The following is a 25,797-nucleotide window of genomic DNA, read 5'->3' as shown; positions in this document are numbered from 1 at the left end:
AAAGGCCATCCTGGTTAACACAATGACACACTCTCTACTAAAAATACAAAAAATTAGCCGGGCATGGTGGCATGCACCTGTAATCCCAGCTACTCAGGAGGCTAAGGTAGGAGAATTGCTTGAACCCAGAAGGCAGAGGTTGCAGTGAACTGAGATTGCACCACAGCATTCCAGCCTGGGTGACAGAGTGAGACTCCGTCTCAAAAAAAAAAAAAAAAAAAATCCCCATCTTAATTATTTTTTTTTTTTTTTTTTTGAGATGGAGTTTCACTCATGTTACCCAGGCTGGAGTGCAATGGCGCGATCTTGGCTCACCGCAACCTCCGCCTCCTGGGTTCAGGCAATTCTCCTGCCTCAGCCTCCTGAATAGCTGGGATTACAGGCACGCACCACCATGCCCAGCTAATTTTTTGTATTTTTAATAGAGACGGGGTTTCACCATGTTGACCAGGATGGTCTCGATCTCTTGACCTCGTGATCCACCCGCCTCGGCCTCCCAAAGCGCTGGGATTACAGGCTTGAGCCACCGCGCCTGGCCCATCTTAACTATTTTTAAGTGAACAATGCAGTGGCAACAAGTACATTCACATTGTTGTGCAACCATTACTATCTTCAATCTCCAGAACTTTTTCATTCAACCCAAACTAAATCTACCCACTAAACAATAACTTCACAATACCCACTCCCTCCAGCCCCTGGTAACCACCGTTTTACTTTTTTTTTTTTTTTAAGTTTTTAAACTTTTTATTTGCATATTTAAAAAAATTGTGCATTCCAATAATTAAAATCATTTGAACAAAAAAAAAATGGCACTCTGATTAAACTGCATTACAGCCTGCAGGATACCTTGGGCCAGCTTGGTTTTACTCTAGATTTCACATTCGTCCCACCCCGCTTCCTCCACCCCACTTCTTCCTTCACCAACATGCAAGTTCTTTCCTTCCCTGCAAGCCAGACAGACAGATGGGAGAGGCAGGCGCGGCCTTCATTGTCAGTAGTTCTTTGATGTGAAAGGGGCAGCACAGTCATTTAAACTTGATCCAACCTCTTTGCATCTTACAAAGTTAAACAGCTAAAAGAAGTAAAATAAGAAGGCAATGCTTGTGGAATGTACAGTGCATACTGGCGGCGCACGACTCATTACGATTCGGCTGCTTGCTTCTCCTGTTCAATCGTTTCTTTGGAAGGCAGTGGATTTTTCTCTTGCGTTTCTGTCTTCTTCAGTTTCGACTTGTCGAATTTCTCGATCTCAGCCATATCGGGTTTGTCAGACATGGTTGCAGAGGAAAAGCGGAGCGAGGCGCACGGACCAGCGAAGTCTGGTCTGCGCAGTGGCCACCACCGAGTTCCGTTTTACTTTTTAAATATTTAGGCATTTGACTGTTCGAGATACCTCATGTAAGTGGAATCACATAATTGTCCTTTTGTGTGTTTTATTACAGTTACTGTGGTGCATACGTGTTGTCGCATGCTATTTTTTTTTTTTAAGACAGCATTTCACTCTGTCACCCAGGCTGGAGTGCAGTGGTGAGATCATGGCTCACTTCAGCCTTGACCTCCTGTGTTCAAGCCATCCTCCCAGCTTAGCCTCCTAGGTAGCTTTGGATTACAGGCATGAACTACTGCACCTAGTTCCATGTAATTTTAGTAAAAATATCTTTTAAATTTGTTTACCTGATTTCAATGGAAAATCACATAACTAAGACTAACTAATTTCTTTTTTTCTTTCTTTCGAGACGGAGTTTTGCTCTTGTTGCCCAAGCTGGAGCACAATGGCATGGTCTTGGCTCACCGCAACATCACCTCTTGGGTTTTAAGCAATTCCTCTGCCTCAGTCTCTGCAGTCGCTAGGATTACAGGCATGCGCCACCACGCCCCACTAATTCTGCATTTTTAGTAGAGACAAGGTTGCTCCATGTTGGTCAGACTTGTCTCGAACTGCTGACCTCAGATGATCAGCCTGCCTGGGCCTCCCAAAGTGCTGGGATTACAGGTGTGAGCCACCGTGCCCAGCCAAGACTAACTAATTTCAAAGACAATACAGCATTTTACATATTTGCTATGGTTTGAATGAGGATCCTCCAAATATTAGGTGTTTGCTAATGTGATAGTGTTAAGAGGTGGGCCTTTTAAAAATGATTGGGGTGATGTTATTTGACTGGGAGTTCTCAGACCTCCAGTTTCAGCCCTGCCCTCAGCCTCCAGTCCATAAGAGACACCCAGCCCCAGCAATTAGATTGGGCAGCCTATGTTGACACACCACTGTGCTGGGTGCTTGAGGACATGTCTCGACAGATGGTTGGGGTTAGTGTGTAAGATCACATTGGAGTGGGGATTAAGAGAAGGACGGCTGCCTTGATGGAGCTGTGTGGTCTTCTCCAAGTGGGAGTCGCAGGCAATAGAACTACTTTGCTTTTGGAGGAAAAGGAGTTATTCATTTTCAGCAGCCACAAGAAGAGCAGTTTTTTTTTGTTTGTTTGTTTGTTTGTTTGTTTGTTTTTCAGATTAAACCAAGGGCCACCTGGGCACTCTATGTCACTTGAAGAGGGGAACGTCTCATGGATGGGGAATTGTTAAGAACTAGCAGTCAGCCAGGCATGGTGGCTCACACCTGTAATCCAAGCACTTTGGAGGCCAAGGCGGGTGGATCACCTGAGGTCGGAAGTTCAAGACTAGCCTGACCAACATGGTGAAACCTCGTCTTTATATAAAAATAAATAAAAAATAAATTAAAAAAAAAAAGAACTAGCAGTCATCGTTTCCAAGATGGCCAAATAGAGGCAGCTCTGGAACGCAGTTCCCAGTGAGAGAGATGCAGAAGCCAAGTGGTCTCCACAGTTCCAAATGAGGTACCAGGTTCATTTTGTGGGTCTGATTGGACAGTAGGTATAAACCAAAGAGGGCAAGTTGAGGCAGGGAGGGGCACTGCCCCATCCAGGAAGTACATGAAACTGACCGGAGGATTGGGGGCTCTCCCACTCTGGGATGTTGGTTCAGATACTGTGCTTCACCCAAGCGCTCCACAACCCGCAGAACAGGACGTCTTCACCAGGCTGAAAAGCCCCCACAAACTGCCTGAACAGGACTGAGCAGGAATTCTGGGGGTGCCGAGGTTGTTGGCACAGATCTAGGCGGAAGCACTGACTGATGCCAAGAAAGCCCGCAGGATGGGCCTACCCACCCCCTAGAAAGAAAGGGAACTGAAAGCAGGGAATCAGGCCATATGGCCAGGAGGATCCCTTTCCCACAAAGCCCAGTAGGCTGAAGCCCTCTCACTTGAGAGTATCGTGGCCAACACATCAGTTAGAGCATGACCAGGAGTGATCGAGCTTGGCAGGGGGAAGGGTAGCCGCCATTGCAGAGGTGGGCCTAATCTTCCTGAGTAAAAAAATGATGCAGGAAATCTATGCAGCAGCTCCACTGAATCCGTGGCAGCCCAGCAGTGCCTCTGCAGGCAGACAAAGGAAAGGTCACCTCCCCAAGCAGCTACCTGAAATCAAAGCTAGATAAATCCAAGAAGATGGGAAGCAGCTACCTGAAATCACTAGATAAATCCAAGAAGATGGAAGAAATCATCAAAGACCAGAACACCTCACCCCTGCAAAGGGATCACAACTCCTCACCAGCAAGGGAACAAAACAGGATGGAGAATGAAATGACTAATTGACAGAAGCAGGCTTCAGAAGATGAGTAATAACAAACTTCTCTGAGCCAAAGGAACATGTTCTAACCCAATGCAAAGAAACTAAAAACCTTGAAAAAAGGTTAGACGAAATGCTAACTATAACAAGCTTAGAGAGGAACATAAACAACTTGATGGAGCTGAAAAACACAGCACAAGAACTTCTTGAAGCATATGCAAGTTTCAATAGCCAAATCGATCAAGCAGAAGAAAGGATATCAGAGATTGAAGATCAATTCAATGAAATAAAATAATAAGGCAAGAAAAGAATAAAAAGAGTGAAAAGAAATGAATAAATCCTCCAAGAAATATGGGATTATGGGAAAAGACCTAATCTACGCTTGATTGGTGTGCCAGAAGGTGACAGGGGCAATGAATCCAAGCTGGAAAACGCTCTTCAGGATATTATCCAGAAGAACGTCCCCCACCTAGCAAGGCAGGTCAACATTCAAATGCAGGAAATATAGAGAACACCACAAAGAATCTCCTCAAGAAGAGCAACCCCAAGGCACATAATTGTCACATTCACCAGGGTTGAAACCAAGGACAAAATCCTAAGGGCAGCCAGAGAGAAAGGTTAGGTCACCCACAAAGGGAAGCCCATCATACTCACAGCAGATCTCTCAGCAGAAACCCTACAAGCCAGAAGAGAGTGGGGGCCAATATTCAACATCCTTAAAAAAAGAACTTTCAACTCAGAATTTCATATCCAGCCAAACTAAGCTTCATAAGCAAAGGAGAAATAAAGTCCTTTACGGACAAGCGATTGCTGAGAGATTTCATCACCACCAGACCTGCCTTATAAGAGCTCCTGAAGGAAGAACTAAACATGGAAAGGAACAACCAGTACCAGCCACTGCAAAAAAGAACCAAATGGTAAAGACCAATGAAGCAATGAAGAAACTGTACCAACCAAAGTGCAAAACATCCAACCAGTAACAAAATGGCAGGATCAAATTCACACATAACAATATTAATGTTAAATGTAAACGGACTAAATGCCCCAATCAAAAGACACAGACTGGCAAACTGGATAAAAAGTCAAGAACCATCAGTGTGCTGTATTCAGGAGACCCATCTCATGTGGAAAGACACACATAGACTCAAAATAAAGGGATGGAAGAAGATTTACCAAGCAAATAGAGATCAAAAACAAACAAACAACAACAAAAAACAGGCGTTGCAATCCTAGTCTCTGATAAAATGGGTTTTAAACCAACAAAGATCAAAAGATGCAAAGAAGAGCATTACATAATGATAAAAGGATCAATACAACAACAAGAGCTAACCATCCTAAATATATATGTACCTAATACAGGAGTATCCATATACATAAAGGAAGTTCTTAATGACTGACGAAGAGACTTAGACTCTCACACAATAATAGTGGGAGACTTTAACAGTCCACTGTCAATATTAGACAGATCCACAAGAAGAAATCAACAAGGGTATCCAAGACTTGAATGCCGATCTGGACAAAGCAGACCTAATAAACATCTATAGAACTCTCCACCCCAAATTCAAAGAATATACATTCTTCTCATCACCATATCGCACTTACTCTAAAATCAATCACATAATTGGAAGTAAATCATGCCTCAGCAAAATGCAAAAGAAGAAATTGTAACAGCCGGGCGCGGTGGCTCAAGCCTGTAGTCCCAGCACTTTGGGAGGCCGAGGCGGGTGGATCACGAGGTCAAGAGATTGAGACCATCCTGGTCAACATGGTGAAACCCCGTCTCTACTAAAAATACAAAAAATTAGCTGGGCTTGGTGGCGGGTGCCTGTAATCCCAGCTACTCAGGAGGCTGAGGCAGGAGAATTGCCTGAACCCAGGAGGCGGAGGTTGCGGTGAGCCAAGATCGTGCCATCGCACTCCAGCCTGGGTAACAAGAGCGAAACTCCGTCTCAAAAAAAAAAAAAAAAAAGAAAGAAATCGTAACAAACAGTCTCTCAGACCACAGTGCAATCAAAGTAGAACTCAGGATTAAGAAACTAACTCAAAATTGCACAACTTCATGGAAACTGAACAACTGGCTTCTAAATGTTGACTGGATAAACATTGAGATAAAGGCAGAAATGAAGATGTTCTTCGAACCAACAAGAATGAAGACACAACATACCAGAATCTCTGGGACACATTTAAAACAATGTCTAGAGGGAAATTTATAGCAATAAATGCCCACAAGAGAAACAAGGAAAGATCTAAAATTGACATCCTATCATCAAAACTGAAAGAGCTAGAGGGGCAAGATAAAAAAAAAAAAACCTTGCCGGGCGCGGTGGCTCAAGTCTGTAATCCCAGCACTTTGGGAGGCCGAGGCGGGTGGATCATGAGGTCAAGAGATCGAGACCATCCTGGTCAACACAGTGAAACCCCGTCTCTACTAAAAATACAAAAAATTAGCTGGGCATGGTGGCGCGTGCCTGTAATCCCAGCTACTCAGGAGGCTGAGGCAGGAAAATTGCCTGAACCCAGGAGGCGGAGGTTGCGGTGAGCCAAGATCACGCCATTGCACTCCAGCCGGGGTAACAAGAGCGAAGCTCCGTCCCCCCCAAAAAAAAAAACCTCAAAAATTAGCAGAAGACAAGAAATAACTAAGATCAGAGCAGAACTGAAGGAGATAGAGACACAAAAAACCCTTCAAAAAAATCAATAAATCCAGGAGCTGGTTTTTGAAAAGATCAACAAAATAGACTGCTATCCAGACTAATAAAAAAGAAAACAGAGAAGAATCAAACAGATACAATAAAAAATGATAAAGGGGATATCACCACTGATTCCACAGAAATACCAACTACCATCAGAGATAACTACAAACAACTCTATGCACACAAACCAGTAAACCTCGAAGAAATGGATAAATTCCTGGACACTTGCGCTCTCCCAAGACTAAACCAGGAAGAAGTGGAAACTCTGAATAGACCAATAACGAGGGCTGAAGTTGAGGCAGCAATTAATAGACTACCAACCAAAAAAGTCCAGGTCCAGATGGGTTCACAGCTGAATTCTTCCAGATGTACAAAGAGGAGCTGGTACCATTCCTTCTGAAACAATACAAAAAGAGGGAATCCTCCCTAACTCATTTTATGAAACCAACATCATCCCGATACCAAAACCTGGCAGAGACTCAACTCAAAAAGAAAACTTCAGGCCAATATCCATGATGAGCATTGACTCAAAAATCTTCAATAAAATATTGAGAAACTGAATGCAACAGCACATCAAAAAGCTTATTCATCATGATCAAGTAGGCTTCATCCCGGGGATACAAGGCTGGTTCAACATACGCAAATCTATAAATGTAATCCATCACATAAACAGAACCAAAGACAAAAACCACATGATTATCTCAATAGATGCAGAGAAGGCCTTCGACAAAATTCAACAGCGCTTTATGCTAAAAACTCTCAATAAGGAGGCTGAGGCAGGAGAATTGCCTGAACCCAGGAGGTGGAGGTTGCGGTGAGCCGAGATCGCGCCATTGCACTCCAGCCTGGGTAACAAGAGCGAAACTCTGTCTCAAAAAAAAAAAAAAAAAAAACCTCTCAATAAACTAGGTATCAACGGAATGTATCACAAAATAATAAAAGCTATTTATGACAAACCCACAGCCAATATCATACTGAAAGGGCAAAAATTGGAGCATTCCCTTTGAAATCTGGCACTAGACAAGGATGCCCTCTCTCACTACTTCTATTCAATACAGTATTGGAAGTTTTAGCCAGAGCAATCAGGCAAGAAAAAGAAGTAAAGGATATTCAATTAGGAAAGAAGGAAGTCAAATTGTCTATATTTGCTGATGACATAATTGTATATTTAGAAGACCCCAATGTCTCAGCCTAAAACCTCCTGAAACTGATAAGCAACTTCAGCAAAGTCTCAGGATCAAAATCAATGTGCAGAAATCACAAGCATTCCTATACACCAATAACAGACAGACAGATCAAGAGCGAACTCCCATTCACAATTGCTACAATGAGAATAAAATACCTAGGAATACATCTAACAAAGGATGTAAAGGACCTCCTCAAGGAGAACTACAAACCACTGTTCAAGGAAATAAGAGAGGACACAAACAGATGGAAAAATATTCCATGCTCATGGTTAGGAAGAATCAATATCGTGAAAATGGCCATACTGCCCAAAGTAATTTATAGATTCAATGCTATCTCCATCAAGCTGTCAATGACCTTCACAGAAGTGTAAAAAAACTACTTTAAACTTCATATAGAACGAAAAGAGAGCCCACATAGCCAAGACAATCCTAAGCAAAAAGAACAAAGCTGGAGACATCACACTGCCTGACTTCAAACTATACTACAAGGCTACAGTAATCAAAACACTATGATACTGGTACCAAAACAGAGACATACACCAATAGAACAGAACAGAGGCCTCAGAAGCAACACACACATCTACAACCATCTGATCTTTGACAAACCTGACAAAAACAACCAATGGAGAAAGGATTCCCTGTTTAATAAATGGTGTTGGGAAAACTGGCTAGCCATGTGCAGAAAGCAGAAATTGGACCCCTTCCTGACACCTTACACTAAAATTAACTCCAGATGGATTAAAGAGTTAAACATAAGACCTAACACCATAAAAACCCTAGAAGAGAACCTAGGCAAAACAATTCAGGACCTAGGCATAGGCGAGGACTTCATGACTAAAATACAAAAAGCAATGGCAACAAAAGCCAAAATAGACAAATGGGATCTAATTAAACTTCAGAGCTTCTGTACAGCAAAAGAAACAATCATTAGAGTGAACTGGCAACCCACAGAATGGGAAAAAAATGTTGCAATCTACCCATTTGACAAAGGGCTAATATCCAGAATTTAAAACAGATTTACAAGAACTACAACAAACAAACCCATTCTAATAAAAGGGTGAAGGATATTAACAGACACTTTTCGAATGAAGACATATATGAGGTCTACAAACATTTGAAAAAATGCTCATGATCACTGGTCATTAGAGAAATGCAAATCAAAACTACATTGAGATACCATCTCATGCCAGTTAGAATGGCGATCATTAAAAAGTCTGGAGACAACAGGTGCTGGAGAGGATGTGGAGAAATAGGAACACTTTTACACTGTTGATGGGAGTGTAAATTATTTCAACCATTGTGGAAAACAGTGTCGCATCTCCTCGAGGATCTAGAAATAGAAATTCCATTTGACCCAGCAATCCCATTACTGGGTATATACCCAAAGGATTATAAATTGTTCTATTATAAAGATATATGCACATGTATGTTCATTGCAGCACTGTTTACAATAGCAAAGACCTGGACCAACCCAAATGCCCATCAATGATAGAATAGATAAAGAAGATGTGGCACATGTACACCATGGAATACTATACAGCCCTAATAACTGATGAGTTCGTGTCCTTTGTAGGGACATGGATGAATCCAGAAACCATCATTCTCAGCAACCTGACACAAGAACAGAAAATCAAACACTGCATGTTCTCACTCATAGGTGGGTGTTGAACAATGAGAACATGTGGACACAGGGAGTGGAGCATCACACACTGGGGTCAGTTGGGAAGGCCTAGGGGAGGGACAACAGGGGGTGCGGAGGGTGGGGAGGGATAACATGGGAAGAAATGCCAGATATACATGATGTGGGGATGGAGGCAGCAAACCACCTTGCCATGTATGTACCTAAGCAACAACCCTGCATGATCTGCACATGTACCCCAGAACCTAAAATAAAATTAAAAAAATGATTGGGGCCAGAGGTTTCCTTCCTCATTAATAGGATTAGCTTCCCTTATAAAGGGGCTTGACAGTGAGGTTGGTCCTCTCTTACCCTTCTGCCTTCTGCCATGTGAAGACAGAGTGTACCTCCTTTCCAGAGGATGCAGCCTTCTTCTAGACATTAAATGTCATTGCCTTGATCTTGAACTTCTTAGTCTTAAGAAATCTGAGAACTAGATTTCTGCTCTTTATTAACTACCCATTATGGCCGGGCACGGTGGCTCATGCCTGTAATCCCAGCACTGTGAGAGGCTTGGTGGGCGGACCACAAAGTCAGGAGTTCGAGACCAGCCTGACCAACATGGTGAAACCCCGTCTCTACTAAAAATACAAAAATTAGCGGGGCATGGTGGTTCATGCCTATAATCCCAGTTACTCAGGAGGCCGAGGCAGGCAAATCACTTGAGGTCAGGAGAATCACTTGAACCGGGATGTGGAGGTTGCAGTGAGCTGGGATTGAGCCACTACACTCCAGCCTATGTGACAGAGTGAGACTCTGTCTCAAAAAAAAAAAAAAAAAAACCCACAAATCTTTACTGATGACATTATGGGCTGAGTACAGTGGCTCACACGTACCATCCCAGCACTTTAGGAGGCCAATGCAGGTGGATCATAAGGTCAGGAGTTCAAGACCAGCTTGGCCAACATGGTGAAACCCCATCTCTACTAAAAATAAAAAAATTAGCCTGGTGTGGTGGCTCATGCCTGTAATCCCAGCTACCACAGAGGCTGAGGCAGGAGAATCACTTGAACCCAGAAGGTGGAAGTTGCAGTGAGCCCAGATCACAGCACTGCACTTCAGCCTAGGCAACAAAGCGAGACTCCATTGTAAAAAAGCAAGAAATGATGTTGAAAATCTATTTGTAAATCATTTGTAGATTTGCAGATTATTTGTAGAGATATGTGAAATACAACCAAACATTGTCATATAGTACTAAACTGAAGTAATTCAACATGAAGCCTATTTTATTAGCACTAATGGAATGTTTTGATTGAATCCCAAATATTCATTTTTTATTTTATTATTATTTTTTTAAGATGGGGTTTCACCATTATGGCCAGGCTGGTCTTGAACTCCTGACCTCAGGTGATCCACCAACTTCGGCCTCCCAAAGTGCTAGGATTACAAGCGTGAGCCACAGTGCCCGGCCCCCAAATATTTCTTTAGGTGTTTTGTTTTGTTTTGTTTGTTTTGAGATGGGGTTTTATTCTTGTTGCCCAGGCTAGAGTGCAATGGCGCGATCTCCGCTCACCGCAACCTCCGCCTCCTGGGTTCAAATAGCTCTCTTGCCTCAGCCTACTAAGTAGCTGGGATTACAGCACCTGCCACCATGCGTGGCTATATTTTTTGTTTTTGTTTTGAGATGGAATCTTGCTTTGTCACCCGGGTTGGAGTTCAGTGGCACAATCTTGGCTCACTGAAATCTCCACTTCCTGGGTTCATGCAATTCTCCTGCCTCAGCCTCCCGAGTAGCTGGGATTACAGGCATGTGCCACCACGGCTTGCTAATTTTTTGTATTTTTAGTAGAGATGGGGTTTCACCATATTGGCCAGGCTGGTCTCCAACTCCTGACCGCAAGTGGTCCACCCACCTCAGCCTCCCAAAATGCTGGGATTACAGACTTGAGCCACCGCGCCCAGCCTTGTTTTTTTTTTTTTTTTTTTTAGATGGAGCTTCACTATTATTGCCCAGGCTGGAGTGCAATGGCCCCATTTCAGCTCACTGAAACCTCCGTCTCCTGGGTTCAAGCAATTCTCCTGCCTCAGCCTCCCGAGTACCTGGGACTACAGGCGCGCACCACCAAGCCCAGTTAATTTGAGGTTTTGCCGTGTCCGCCAGGATAGTCTGGATTTCTTGACCTAGAGATCCGCCTGCCTCGGCTACACAAAGTGCTGGGATTACAGGCAGGAGCCACCTCGCCCAGCCTGTTTTGTTGTTGTTGTTGTTTGTTTTTTGTTTTTGTTTAGTCTTGCTCTGTCGTCCAGGCTGGAGTGCAATGGCATGATCTCGGCACACTGCAATCTCTGCCTCCCGGGCTCAAGAAATTCTTCTGCCTTAGCCTCCGGAGTAACTGGAATCACAGGCGACCACCACCGCACCTAGCTAATTTTTGTATTTTTAATAGAGATGGGGTTTCACCATGTTGACCAGGCTAGTGTCAAACTCCTGACCTCAGGTGATCTGCCTGCCTCAGCCTCCCAGAGTGCTGGGATTACAGGCGTGAGCCACCACGCCCAGCCACCTCCCCACCATTGACTCCTTTTTTTTCCTCTTCACCCGCTTATGTCCCCCACTGACTTTCATATTTAGAGTTCTTGCCGGGCGAGATGGCTCATGCCTGTAATCCCAGCACTTTGGGAGGCCGAGGCAGGCAGGTCAAGAGATCAAGAGATGGAGACTATCCTGGCCAACATGGTGAAACCCCATGTCTACTAAAATACAAAAATTAGCTGGGAGCAGTGGCGCTCGCCTGTAGTCCCAGCTACTCGGAAGGCTGAGGCAGGGGAATTGCTTGAACCTGGGATTCGGAGGTTGCAGTGAGCGGAGACTGCACCATTGCACTCCAGCCTAGGCGACAAAGCAAGATTCTGCCTAGGGCGGGGGAGGGGGGGCGAGGAAGGAGTTCTTTTTCTCTTTCTTTTCTTATTTTTTAAATAAAAAGATATGATAAACAAGTCATCCCTGCAGTCCACATTTTCCCCTCCCTCCCTTTCTTCTTTTTTTTTTTTTTTTGAGACAGAGTCTTGCTCTGTCACCCAGACTGGAGTGTAGCGGTGTGATCTCAGCTCACTGAAACCTCCGCCTCCCAGGTTCAAGCAATTCTCCTGCCTCAACCTCCTAAGTAGCTGGGATTACAGGAGAGTGCCACCACACCTGCCTAGTTTTTTGTATTTTTAGCAGAGACCGGTTTTCACCATGTTGGCTAAACTGGTGTCAAACTCCTGACCTCAGGTGATCTGCCCACCTGGGCCTCCCAAAGTGTTGGGATTACAGGTGTGAGCCACAAACTCGTTCCCTTCCTTCTCTTTTTGACAGAGTCTCACTCTGTCATCCCGACTGGAGTGCAGTGGCATGATCTCCGCTCACTGCAACCTCTCCCAGGTTCAAGCACTTTTCTCCTGCCTCCCGAGTAGGTGGGATTACAGGTGCTGGGATTATAGGTGCCCACCACCACACCCAGCTAATTTTTGTATTTTAGTAGAGATAGGGTTTCACCGTATTGGCCAGGCTGGTCTTGCACTCCTGACCTCGTGATCCACCTGCTTCAGCCTCCCAAAGTGTTGGGATTACAGGCATGAGGCACCGCACCTGGCCCTCTTTCTTTCTTTCTTTTTTTTAGAGTCATGATCTTACTTTGTTGCTCAGGCTGGAGTGTAGAAGTATAAAAAATAGTTCTTTTTTGTTTATCTTATCTTATCTCTTATTTATTTATTTATTTTTTTGAGATGGAGTCTTGCTCTGTCACCCAGACTGGAGTGCAAGTGGCATGATCTCGGTTCACTGCAGTCTCAGCCTCCCAGGTGCAAGCCATTCTCCTGCCTCAGCCTCACAAGTAGCTGGGATTACAGACATCTGCCACCATGCCTGGCTAATTTTTGTATTTTTAGTAGAGACAGGGTTTCATCATATTGGCCAGGCTGAGTCTTGAACTCCTGATCTAGTGAACCTCCCGCTTCAGTCTCCCAAAGTGCTGGGATCACAGGCATGAGCCATGGCTTTTTAAAAATCTTTTCTTAAATTTTTTACTGTCATTGTAGTTTTTATATCTTGATCCCCCAAAAAAGTTATGTCTATATCATAGAAACTCATGCTTTTCTGGCCAGTATGTTACAAATAGTTTTTTTCTGAATCTTTTTTTTTTTTTTTTAAGATGGAGTTTCGCTCTTGTTACCCAGGCTGGAGTGCAATGGCGCGATCTCGGCTCACCGCAACCTCCGCCTCCTGGGTTCAGGCGATTCTCCTGCCTCAGCCTCCTGAGTAGCTGGGATTACAGGCACGTGCCACCATGCCCAGCTAATTTTTTGTATTTTTAGTAGAGACGGGGTTTCACCATGTTGACCAGGATGGTCTCGATCTCTTGATCTCGTGATCCACCCGCCTCAGCCTCCCAAAGTGCTGGGATTACAAGCTTGAGCCACCGTGCCCGGCCACTGAATCTATTTTTAAATTATATATGGTATTTGTTGTTATAAAAAGAAAGGTTTGTTTTTGTTTTTGAGATGCAGTCTCGCTCTGTCACCCAGGTTGGAATGCACTGGTGCGATCTTGGCTCACTGCAACCTCCACCTCTTGGGTTCAAGTGACTCTCCTGCCTTAGCCTCCCAAGTGGCTGGGATTACAGGAGTGTGCCACCACTCCTGACTAATTTTGTGTGTGTGTGTGTGTGTGTGTGTGTGTGTGTGTGGCTTTTTTTTTTTGAGACAGAGTCTCATTCTGTCGCCCAGGCTCGAGTGCAGTGGCGTGATCACAGCTCACTGGAAGCTCTGCCTCCCAAGTTCAAGTGATTCGTTTGCCTCAGCCTCCCGAGTAGCTGGGATTACAGGCATGTGGCACCAGGCCTGGCCAATGTTTGTATTTTAGTAGAGATGGGGTTTCACCATGTTGGCCAGGCTGGTCTCGAACTCCTGACCCAGGTGATCCACCCACCTCAGCCTCCCAGTGTGCTAGGATCACACGAGTGAGCCACTACGCCTGGCCTATGAGAATCTCTTGAATCTGGGAGATGGAGATTGCAGTGAGCTGAGAATGTGACACTCCAACCTGGGTGATGGAGCCAGATTCTGAGAAAAAAAGAGAGAAAGGAGATAAAGCAGAGAGAGGAGAGAGGAGAAAGGAGAGAGAAAAGGCAAGGAGAAGAGAGAAAAGAAAAGAAAAAAGAAAAGAAGGGAGGGAGGGAGGAAAGAATGGAAGGAGGGAAAGAAAAGAAAGAAAAAAGGAAGACAGGGAGGGAGGGAGGGAAGGATGGATTAGATGATAAATGGGTGTCACCTAGCATCTGTTTTTGTAAAAAAAAAATCACCTTTTCCAAAACAAAATTTAGTAAACTTAATGTAAACTGTTTTACATTTTGCAAATTCTTTTAAATACCTGACCTAATAGAAAACCACTGGATTGTCATATCTGCTTGTGTTCAAACTGCAGCAAAATGTAATGGATGAACTATATGAAGAAAATCTAGCCTTGTATATGTATGCATACATACATATATACTTCTTTCTTTTGAGACAGGGTTGCTTAGGCTGGAGTGCAGAGGCACAATCTCGGCTCACTGCGGCCTTTACCTCCCAGTCTCAAGTGATTCTCCCACTTCAGCCCCATCAGTAGCTGGGACTATTGGTGTGGGCCACCACACCTGGCTAATGTTTGAATGTTTTGTAGAGATGGATTTTTGCCATGTTGCCCAGGCTTGCCCTCCTAAAGTGATCCGACCTTGCATAGATCTTTTACTCTTTCATGATTTTGTAATATTTGAAAATATTGCCAGGCATAGTAGCTCATGCCTGTAATCCCAACACTTTGGGAGGCCGAGGTGGGCGGATCACCTGAGTTCGGGAGCTTGAGACCAGCCTGACCAACATGGGGAAACCCTGTCTCTGCTAAAAAAAAAATACAAAAATTGCCGGGCACGGTGACTCAAGCCTGTAATCCCAGTACTTTGGGAGGCCGAGGCGGGTGGATCACGAGGTCAGGAGTTCGAGACCATCCTGGTCAACATGGTGAAACCCCGTCTCTACTAAAAATACAAAACATTAGCTGGGCATGGTGGCGCGTGCCTGTAATCCCAGCTACTCAGGAGGTTGAGGCAGGAGGATTGCCTGAACCCAGAAAGCGGAGGTTGCGGTGAGCCGAGATCGCGCCATTGCACTCCAGCCTGGGTGACAAGAGCAAAACTCTGTCTCAGAAAAAACCAAAAAAACAAACAACAACAACAAAAAATACAAAAATTAGTTGGGTGTGGTGGTGCATGCCTATAAACCCAGCTACTTGGGAGGCTGAGGAAGGAGAATGGCTTGAACCCAGAAAGTGGAGGTTGCAGTGAACCGAGATCCTACCATTGCACTCCAGCCTGGGCAACAAGAGTGAAATGCCATCTCAAAAAAAAAAAGAAAGAAAGAAAATATTGCTGGGCACGGTGGCTCACACATCTAATCCCAGCACTTCGGGAGGCTGAGGCAGGTGGATCACGTGATGTCAAGAGTTCAAGACCCAGCCTGGCCAACATGGTGAAACCCCATCTCTACTACAAATACAAAACTTAGCCAGGTGTGGTGATGCCTGCCTGTAGTCCCAGCTACTTGGGAGGCTGAGTCAGGAGAATCACTTGAACCCAGGAGGCAGAGGCTGCAGTGAGCCAAGATTGTGCCACTGCACTCCAGCCTGGGTGACAGAGCAAGCCCCTGTTTCCAAAAAAAAAAAAAAAAGGAAAGAAAAAGAAAAAGAAAGAAAGAAAATATTGGACAGGCACGGTGGCTCATGCCTGCAATCCCAGCACTTTGCGATACCAAGGTGGGCTGATCACCTGAGGTCAGGAGTTTGACCAACATGGAGAAACCCTGTCGCTACTAAAAATACAAAATTACCTAGGTGTCATGGTGCATGCATGTAGTCCCAGTTACTCGGGAGGCTGAGGCGGAAGAATCACTTGAACCCAGGAGGCAGAGGTTGCCGTGAGTCATGATGGCGCTGTTGCACATATTGGTTCACTGAGTGATGCGGATCTTCCAAAATGTTGAGATTTCATTATACAAATGCTCATTGACTGCCTTAGGATGCAGCTACAATCACATAAACCCATTATAAATGGAAAATATTGTAAATTTGGGGAGGCGTGGAGGCTTATGCCTGTAATAGATATATATGAATCTATTGTAAGTCAAAATACACCTAAGCTAGCAAACACATATCTTGACTAGCCTACATTAAACATGTTCAAAACACTTACATTAGCCTACGGTTGGGCAAAATCATCTAACACAAAGCTTATTTTACAATAAAGTGTTGAATGCCTCATAGAATACTGTAATGAGAGTGAAACAGAATGGCTGTAAGTACAGGTATTCGAGTTAGGGTTTCTGCTGAATGAGTATTGCTTTCACACCATTATAAAGTGGAAAAATCACAAGTTGAACCATCATAAGTTCAGGACTGTCTGTCCAATAAACACAAATAAAACCACATTATAGGCTGGGTGTGGTGGCTCACACCTGTAATCCCAGCACTTTGGAAGGCCGAGGCAAGTGGATCACCTGAGGTCAGGAGTCCGAGACCAGCCTAGCCAACATGGTGAAACTCTGTCTTTATTAAAATTAGCCAGGCGTGGTATTATGCACCTGTAGTCCCAGCTACTGGGTAGTGGTGACAGAAGAATCACTTGAACTTGGGAGGAGGAAGTTGCAGTGACTCAAGATTGCGCCATTGCACTCCAGCCTGGGCAACAGAGCAAGACTCTGTCTAAAAAAAAAAAAAAAAAAAAAAAAACACACACACCACATTATATAATAACAAAGCATTCACATTTGTTAATATCACCACTGATCTCATCAGAATTTTTTTTCTTTTTTGGGACAGCATGTTTTCTTTTTAACTTAGACATAGGGTCTTGCTGTGTCCCCCAGGCTAGAATGCAGGGGCACTATCAGCTCACTGCAGCCTCCAGTTCCTTGACTCAAGTGATCCTTCCACCTCAGCCTCCTGTCTCAGCATTCCCTGTGGCTGAAACCACTGTGCTCAGCTTATTTTATTTTTTGTAGAGACGGGGGTCTCACTTTGTTGCCCAGGCTGGACTTGAACTCTGGGCCTCGAGCCATCCTCCCACATTGGCCTCTTGAAGTGCTGGGATTATAGGCATCAACCACTGTGCCCAGCCCAGAAAATATTGGAAAACTGTCAAGCTCAAAATAGCGAACACGAGTTTTCCAAAATTCTAATTTTTGCTTGAAAGTTAAAATTTTTGTATCTGGCAACAAATATTGTCAATAGTTTTTCTTGAAGTGATAATGTTCTCCCAGTTAAAGAATGCATGTACCAAACACCCAAGTCTATTTAACCGGTTTGTCTGTCAGCCACTCTTTCAAGTAAAAAATGGTGTTCCATGAAGAAAGCAGTTAGTTCAGTTTGCAATTCAAACAGTTACATAACTATCTACTTTTTTTTTTTTTTTTGAGACCGAGTCTTGCTCTGTCTCCCAGGCTGGAGTGCAGTGGTACAATCTCAGTTCACTGCAACCTCTGCCTCCCAGGTTCAAGCAATTCTTCTGCCTCAGCCTCCTGATGCATACCACTTATTTTGTTTAGTACAGACGGGGTTTCACCATGTTGGCTAGGCTGGGCTTGAACTCCTGACCTCAAGTGATCTGTCTGCCTCGGCCTCCCAAAGTGTTGAGATTACAGGCACGAGCCACTATGCATGGACCGACAGCTATCTACTTTGGTATGCAGCAGAAATGCTTCATATCTACTTCCCATTTCATTACACTATGTGTGCGTGTGTGTGTGTGTGTGTGTGTGTGTGTATTCACTGTTACAAAGTTGTAACATTGGAAGTTATCATGTTTTATTATTTTTTTTTGACAGCTCTGTCCCACATTTATGTTTATTAAAAACTGACATAAACAAACACAACCTGTACAAAAAATATCCCAGATCCCATATGACTTTGAAACAGTAATCATGAGAGACATTATCGCCTTGGACCCCCTCTTCCTCTGCCACGGCCACGTCCTCTTCCTCTGCCTCTGCCTCGGCCTCTTCCTGCAACTGCTTCCCTTTTCTTAGATTTCACCTTAGGTTCAACATCCACAAGTAGTGTATCCAGAGGTAAACTGACTGGTAGAATAAAGTATCGAATGTTATTTCCTCGAATACTCAGCGTTTCCAGCTGTACAGGTTCTCTGTTCTTCAGGGTCATTTTCACCGCTTTAAGATGTGTATTCTTAAGATGTGATTACAGCCGGGCGCGGTGGCTCACGCCTGTAATCCCAGCACTTTGGGAGGCCGAGGCGGGTGGATCATGAGGGCAAGAGATCGAGACCATCCTGGTCAACATGGTGAAACCCCGTCTCTACTAAAAATACAAAAAATTGGCTGGGCATGGTGGCGTGTGCCTGTAATCCCAGCTGCTCAGGAGGCTGAGGCAGGAGAATTGCCTGAACCCAGGAGGCAGAGGTTGCGGTGAGCCAAGATCACGCCATTGCACTCTAGCCTGGGTAACAAGAGCGAAACTCCGTCTAAAAAAAAAAAAAAAAAAAGATGTGTATTCATGCTGACATCCACACCTGTGATTGTTCCATGGACCTGTGTTCCATTCTTCAATTCAATGGTTACAGTTTCATGACTCAATTTCATCAAAAATCTCACAAGCTTCATCCTAGCAGCGCCGTCACCCTTTCGTTCCGATAGCTCACAAAATCCAGTAACCTAATACTGATCGACGGCAGTATGAATGGCCGACATGTTTTATTATTTCTTTCTTTTTTTTTTTTTTTTTGAGACAGAGTCTTGCTCTGTCACAAAGGCTGGAGTGCAGTGGCACCATCTTGGCTCACTGCAACCTCTGCCTCCCAGGTTCAAGGGACTCTCCTGCCTCAGCCTCCTGAGTAGCTGGGACTATAAGCACGTGCCACTACACCTGGCTAATTTCTGTATTTTTAGTAGAGATGGGCTTTCACCATGTTGGCTAGGATGATCTCAATCTCCTAACCTCATAATCCACCCGCATCGGTCGCCCAAAGTGCTGGGATTATAGGCATGAGCCACCACGCCAGGCCTAAGTTTTATTATTTCATCACAGGACTCTTAATTGAAACTGGCTTAAAAAAAAAAAAATCTGTGATCAGGTGTTGGTGAAGAATGCAATGGAGACTTGTATTTGCTTCCTTGATTCTTAGTTAATACCAAGAAACTGGTAGTTTTAATTCCTTTCTTTCTTTCTTTCTCTTTTCTTTCTCTTTCTTTCCTTCCTTCCTTCTTTCTTTCTTTTGCTTTTTTTTTTTTTTTTTTTTTTTGAGACAAGGTCTTTCTCTGTTGACCAGGCTAGAGTGCAATGGCACGTTCTCAGCTCACTGCAGCCTCTGCCTCCGGGTTCAAGCAATTCTCCTGCCTCAGCTTCCTGAGTAGCTGGGATTACAGGCATGCGTCAACAAGCCTAGCTAATTTTTGCATTTTTAGTAGAGACGGGTTTTACCATGTTGGCCAGGCTGGTCTTGAACTCCTGACCTCAGGTTATCTGCCTGCCTCAGCCTCCCAAAATGCTGGGATTACAGATTAAGCCACCACGCTCAGCCTCCTTAATTTTTATTTTTATTTATTTATTTATTATTATTTTTTTAAAGATGGGGTTTCACCATGATGGCCAGGCTGGTCTTGAACTCCTGACCTCAGGTGATCCAGCCACCGCGGCCTCCCAAAGTGCTAGGATTACAGGCGTGAGCCACCACACCCGGCCCAGCCTCCTTAATTTCTTTTGTACCTGTCAGTGCAGATGTCAACACAGTGAAAAGGCAAATTACATCTTGATACTGTGAAAGCTGATCATACAAATTGAGTCATTCTTGTCATACTCAACTAAAGCAGAATGAGGAGGCCAGAGGGAAAAAGCTTTCAGGGCACATAACACAGCTCCAAAAATGTAGTTCTCTGCATGTCCAGCTGCTGAAGAAACTGACTGTTGTAACTTGAGGCCAATCTTATCTCACAGCTGCTGAAACAAACTGCTGCCTCTCTAAGGCTAATTTTACCCACCATATTTGCTCACTAATTGTATCTTGTTAGCTCTCTGAAACTTTACTAATATCAATGAAATGTCTTTAAAATCAACACATAACATTTATCTTTTTTATAAAACCCCCAAACCTCTCTTTGTTTTTTGGACATACTAAGAACCACCGAGTCTGTATATGCCCCAAGTTGCAATTCTTGCTTCCCAAATAAGATGTTAAATTTAGAGATTCATTGTTACATCTTTTTTTTTTTTTTTTGGAGACAGGGTTTCACCACCTTGGCCAGGCTGGTCTCAAACTCCTGACCTCGTGCTCCACCCGCCTTGACCTCCCAAGGTGCTGGGATTACAGGCATGAGCCACCGCGCCCGGCCTCATCACTACATCTTTATTGTGACTTTGACAGTAACACTATAAAATACTTTAGACTCTGAAGACCTTCAGGAAATGTTCTGTGGACCCACAGGATCATGTGGGTCATACTCTGAGAACCATTGCTCTAGCCTTGTTATTGGGGTATGACACTTCTGGGACCTCTACCGGATGCTTGGGTTATCCCTCTACCGGATGCTTGGGTTATCCCTCTACCGGATGCTTGGGTTATCCCTCTACCGGATGCTTGGGTTATCCTACAGTGTCTCTCCACTGCTGGCTAACGTGAGCTCTGGGAACATTTTGGTTTATGGCTGGAATAGCTGTAGGGTTTTTTTGCGTTTTTGTTTGTTTTTTTCCCCTGTTGTTACTGAATTTCACCCTACAGTTTTATAGCTTAGTATTCAGCCTCTTAAAAGAAAAACTTCAAGCAAAATTAAACTTAACAGAGTTTATTTGAGCAAAGAACAGTTAATAAATCAGGCAGCACTTAGAACCAGAAGAGGGTCAAAGAACTTCCCTTTGCAACGTGGGTAGTGAGTATTTATAGACAGAAAATAGAAGTAAACTACAGAAGTAACCTAAAGGGGTTAGCCTTATTTAAACATGGTCTGATCAGTTGGCTGCCTGTGATTGACTGAAACCTGGCTGCTAATGAGTGGCTGAAACCTGATTATTTGTTAGAAAAAGTATACTCCTGCCGGGCGCGGTGGCTCAAGCCTGTAATCCCAGCACTTTGGGAGGCCGAGGCGGGTGGATCACGAGGTCAGGAGTTCGAGACCATCCTGGTCAACATGGTGAAACCCCGTCTCTACTAAAAATACAAAACATTAGCTGGGCATGGTGGTGTGTGCCTGTAATCCCAGCTACTCGGGAGGTTGAGGCAGGAGAATTGCCTGAACCCAGGAGGCGGAGGTTGCGGTGAGCCGAGATCGCGGCATTGCACTCCAACCTGGGTAACAAGAGTGAAACTCTGTCTCAAAAAAAAAAAAAAGTATACTCCTTAATTAGGTTTAAATTCCTTTATGGACTAAGTTAGGTCACAGTTCAATATGTAGGAACTTGAAGTATGCAGACAGCCTCAGGCCAGTGGCCTCTTGCTTATTTATTTTAATAAGTTAGGCCAGGTGTGGTGGCTCACGCCTGCAATCCCAGCACTTTGGGAGGCCAAGCCAAGTGAAGTGCTTGAGGCCAGGAGTTCAAAACCAGACTGGCCAACATGGTGAAACCCAATCTCCAATAAAAATACAAAAATTAGGGTGGGCACGGTAGCTTTTGCTTATAATCCCAGGACTTTGGGAGGCTGAGGCGGGCAGGTCACCTGAGGTCGAGAGTTCGAGACCAGCCTGACCAACATGGAGAAACCCTGTCTCTGCTATAAATACAAAATTAGCCAGGCATGGTGGTGCATGCCTGTAATTCCAGCTACCTGGGAGACTGAGTCAGGAGAATTGCTTGAACCTGGGAGGTGGAGGTTGTAGTGAGCTGAGATCATGCTATTGCATTCCAGCCTGGGCAACAAGAGCGAAACTCCAACTCAAAAAACAAACAAACAAAAACCCAAAAATTATGTCGAGGTGCAGCGGCTCATGCCTGTAATCTCAGCGCTTTGAAAGGCCGAGGTGGGCAGATCACTTGAGGTCAGGAGTTCGAGACCAGCCTGGCCAACATAGTGAAATCCGGTCTCCACTCAAAATAAAAAAATTAGCTGGGTGCAGTGTGATGGCATGTGCCTGTAGTCCCAGCTACTTGGGAGGCTGAGGCATAGACTCACTTGAAGCCGTGAGGCGGAGGTTGCGGTGAGCCGAGATCATGCCACTGCACTCCAGCTTGGGCGAGAGAGAGAGACTGAGTCTCAAAACAAACAAACAAACAAACAAATAAAAATACAAAAATTAGCCGGGTGTGGTGGCGCACGCCTGTAATCCCAGCTACTCAGGAGGCTGAGGCAGGAGAATCACTTGAACGCAGGAGGCAGAGGTACAATGAGCAGAGATCCTGCCACTGCACTCCAGCCTGGGCAACAGAGTGAAACTGTCTCAAAAAAAAAAAAAAAAATTAATAAGCCAAAGACTCAAGGCAGTCCGTATCTGGATTTCTGCAGCTCTTTCATTGTGTAGCTAGCTCCCTCCTCTCTGGTATCCTGCCCCATGCATTCTAGCTCCCTCAGTTCCTCTGAATCCTTTTTCTGTTCCCTCAAGTCAGCAAGTTTGCTATGGTCTCATAGACAGCATCTTCCTTTTTATTTAATTTAATTAATTTATTTAAAGACGGGGTTTCACCATGTTGGTCAGTGGTCAGACTGGTCTCGAACTCCCAATCTCAGGTGATCCGCTTGCCTCAGCTTCCCCAAGTGCTGGGAATACAGGCCTAAGCCACAGCGCCTGGCCCAGACACCATCTTCCTGTGTCACACCCTGGAAAGGCTCTCCAGGCAGAAAGCCTGTTTCTCTTGTCCCCAGGATCCAGGTCCTGTGCTGCTTGTTGCCTCCTGTCTAAAAACAGCCGTTTCACATATGTATCCAGTTGTTTTTTCTTTTTTTGAGACGGAGTCCTGCTCTGTTGCCCAGGCTTGGAGTGCAGTGGCATGATCTTGGCTCACCGCAACCTCCACCTCACAGCTTCAAGTGATTCTATGCCTCAGCCTCCCAAGTAGCTGGGACTACAGGCACATGCCATCACACTGCACCCAGCTAATTTTTTTATTTTGAGTGGAGACCGGATTTCACTATGTTGGCCAGGCTGGTCTCGAACTCCTGACCTCAAGTGATCCACCCACCTCGGCCTTTCAAAGTGCTGAGATTACAGGCATGAGCCGCTGCACTTCGATATAATTTTTGGGTTTCTGTTTGTTTGTTTTTTGAGTCGGAGTTTCGCTCTTGTTGCACACCACCACACCTGGCTAATTTTTAAATTTTTATTAGAGACGGGTTTCCCCATGTTGGTCAGACTGGTCTCGAACTCCTGACCTCGGGTAATCCACCTGCCTCAGCCTCCCAAAGTGTTGGGATTATAGGTGTGAGCTGACATGTCCAGCCCCAGTTTTCTATTTGTTTATGGGGAGGAGGCGAGCCCAATACCAGTTACTCTGACATAGCTGGTATATGTGTCTATTTTTTTAAAGTGTTTTTATATTTATCCCAATCTTATGAAAATTTCCGACATTCAGAAAAGCTATATCAGAGATAAAGCCAAATACTAAAGAGGTAAAGGCAGATTTTAATCAGTAACATACTATTGCAATGGTCCAGTGAGAAATGAACTCAACTTCAATGTGGGCCTGGTGTAGTGGCTCATGCCTGTAATCCTAATAGTTTTGGAGGCTGATGCAGGAAGATCACTTGAGGCCAGGAGTTCAACACCAGCCTGGGCAACATAAGGAAGTCCCATCTCTACAAAAAATAAAAATAAAAATTTGCTGGGCATGTAGTAGTAGTCTCAGATACACAGGGAACTGAGAGATGGGAAGGAACCCTTGAGCTCAGGAGTTCAGGTTGAAATGAGTTATAATCACACCACTGCACTCCAGCCTGGGTGACAGGGCAAGACTCTGTCTCAGAGCAAATAAACAGTCCAGGCCCAGTGGCTCATGCCTATAATCCCAGCACTTTGGGAAGCCGAGATGGGTGGATCACCTGAAGTCAGGAGTTTGAGACCAACCTGGCCAACATGGCAAAACCCTGTCTAAAACCACAAAAATTAGCCAGGCATGGTGGTCGGCACCTGTAATCCCAGCTACTCGGGAGGCGAGTAACCTGGGAGGCGGAGGTTGCCGTGAGCCATGATCACTGCACTCCAACCTGGGTGACAGAGCAAGACTCTGTCTCCAAAAATAAATAAAATAAAATAAATAAATGAATAAAATACAAAAATTAGCTGGGCGTAGTGGTGCACACCTGTGATCCCAGCTACTTCGGAGGCTGAGAATTGCTTGAACCCACGAGGCAGAAGGTGCAGTGAGCCAGGCACTCCAGCCTGGGCAACAGAACAAGACTCTGTCTCAAAAAAAAAGTCATGTTGGTGGCCAGGCAAGCGGCTCATGCTTGTAATCCCAGCACTTTGGGAGGCTGAGGCAGGAGGATCGCTTGAGCCCAGGAGTTCAAAGCCAAACTGGGCAATATAGCAAGACCCCATCTCTATGAAAACAAAACAAAAATTAGCCAGGCGTGGTGACACTCATCTGTAGTCCTAACTACTCAGGATGCTGAGGTGGGAGGATTGCTTGAGCTCAGGAAGTTGAGGCTAGAGTGAGCCATAATCATGCTACTGCACTCCAGCCTGGGTGACAGAGCAAAACCCTGTCTTTAAGACAATAATAAAAATTAAAAAAAAATTAGAGTCACCATCCTTATAACCGCTACTTACATCTACCGACTACCATTAACATGTTTCTATACTTGCTTTATTGCATATCCATCCATCCATCCATCCATCTTTTTTTCTGAGACAAGGTCTCACTCTTTTCCCCAGCCTGGAGTGCAGTGGTGCAATCTTGGCTCACTGCAACCTCTGTCTGCCTCCTGGGTTCAAACGATTTTCGTCCCTCAGCCTCCTGAGTAGCTGGAATTGCAGACATGTGCCACCACGCCTGGCTAATTTTTGTATTTGTAGGAGAAATAGCGTTTTGCCAAGTTGGCCAGGCTAGTCTTGAATGCCTGGCCTCAAGCGATCCTCCAGTTTCTCAAAGTGCTGGGATTACAGGAGTGGTCACTGCACCCAGCAAATTCATCTTGTTTTTGCTGTATCTCAAAGTATGCATTATGTACCTTGTTTTGACGTGCTTTGTTTTGTTTAGAGACAAGATCTCACTGTGCCATTCAAGCTGGAGTACAGTGGCATGATCACTGCTCACTGCAGCCTGGACCTCTTGGGAACAGGTGATCCTCTCACCTCAGCCTCCAGAGTAGCTCGGACTATAGGCATGAGCCACCATGCCTGGCTAATTTTTGTATATATATTTTTTCTTTTGAGATGGAGTCTTGTTCTGTTGCCCAGACTGTAGTCCAGTGGTGCGATCTTGGCTCACTGCAACCTCCGCTTCCCAGGTTCAAGCGATTCTTCTGCTTCAGCCTCCTGAGTAGCTGGGACCCATGCACCGGCTAAGTTTTGTATTTTTAGTAGGGATGGGGTTTCACCATGTTGGTCAGGCTGGTCTCGAACTCCTGACCTCAAATGATCTGCCCACCTTGGCCTCCCAGAGTGCTGGGATTACAGGTGTGAGCCACCATGCCTGGCCTGTATTTTATTTT

At 44.8% G+C, this 25,797-nt stretch overlaps 1 protein-coding gene and 1 pseudogene across 2 annotated transcripts; both read right to left on the bottom strand.

Moving 5' to 3' along the window:
- Positions 1 to 714: 714 nt before the first annotated feature.
- LOC116537920 lies at positions 715 to 1,344 on the bottom strand (annotated as a pseudogene). Its single transcript, XR_004263417.1, has one exon. The product of XR_004263417.1 is annotated as a thymosin beta-4 pseudogene (transcript).
- A 16,691-nt stretch (positions 1,345 to 18,035) lies between these two features.
- LOC116537851 (small nuclear ribonucleoprotein Sm D1-like) lies at positions 18,036 to 18,866 on the bottom strand. Its single transcript, XM_032260053.1, has 2 exons — positions 18,712 to 18,866; positions 18,036 to 18,385 (listed from the first exon to the last, which is right to left on the bottom strand). Exons 1-2 carry the CDS (start codon positions 18,824 to 18,826, stop codon positions 18,141 to 18,143), a joined length of 360 nt encoding a protein of 119 aa, XP_032115944.1. The 5' UTR covers positions 18,827 to 18,866; the 3' UTR covers positions 18,036 to 18,140.
- Between the last annotated feature and the right edge of the window lie 6,931 nt (positions 18,867 to 25,797).

Source organism: Sapajus apella, unplaced genomic scaffold (genome assembly GCF_009761245.1).
Source record: "Sapajus apella isolate SASKATOON/1434 unplaced genomic scaffold, GSC_monkey_1.0 scaffold114, whole genome shotgun sequence".
Taxonomy (NCBI): Eukaryota; Metazoa; Chordata; class Mammalia; order Primates; family Cebidae; genus Sapajus; species Sapajus apella.
Note: the sequence above shows the minus strand (reverse complement) of the source record. Positions and strands in the feature narration are given on the sequence as shown.

What these genes read in the sequence shown, in the direction of transcription:
- LOC116537851 (XM_032260053.1), bottom strand. Translation starts at nt 18,826, where the DNA reads ATGAAGCTTGTGAGATTTTTGATGAAATTGAGTCATGAAACTGTAACC. An exon ending in GGATGTCAGCATGAATACAC is followed by an intron (nt 18,386 to 18,711) that starts ATCTTTTTTTTT and finishes TTAAGAATACAC; the next exon opens with ATCTTAAAGCGGTGAAAATG.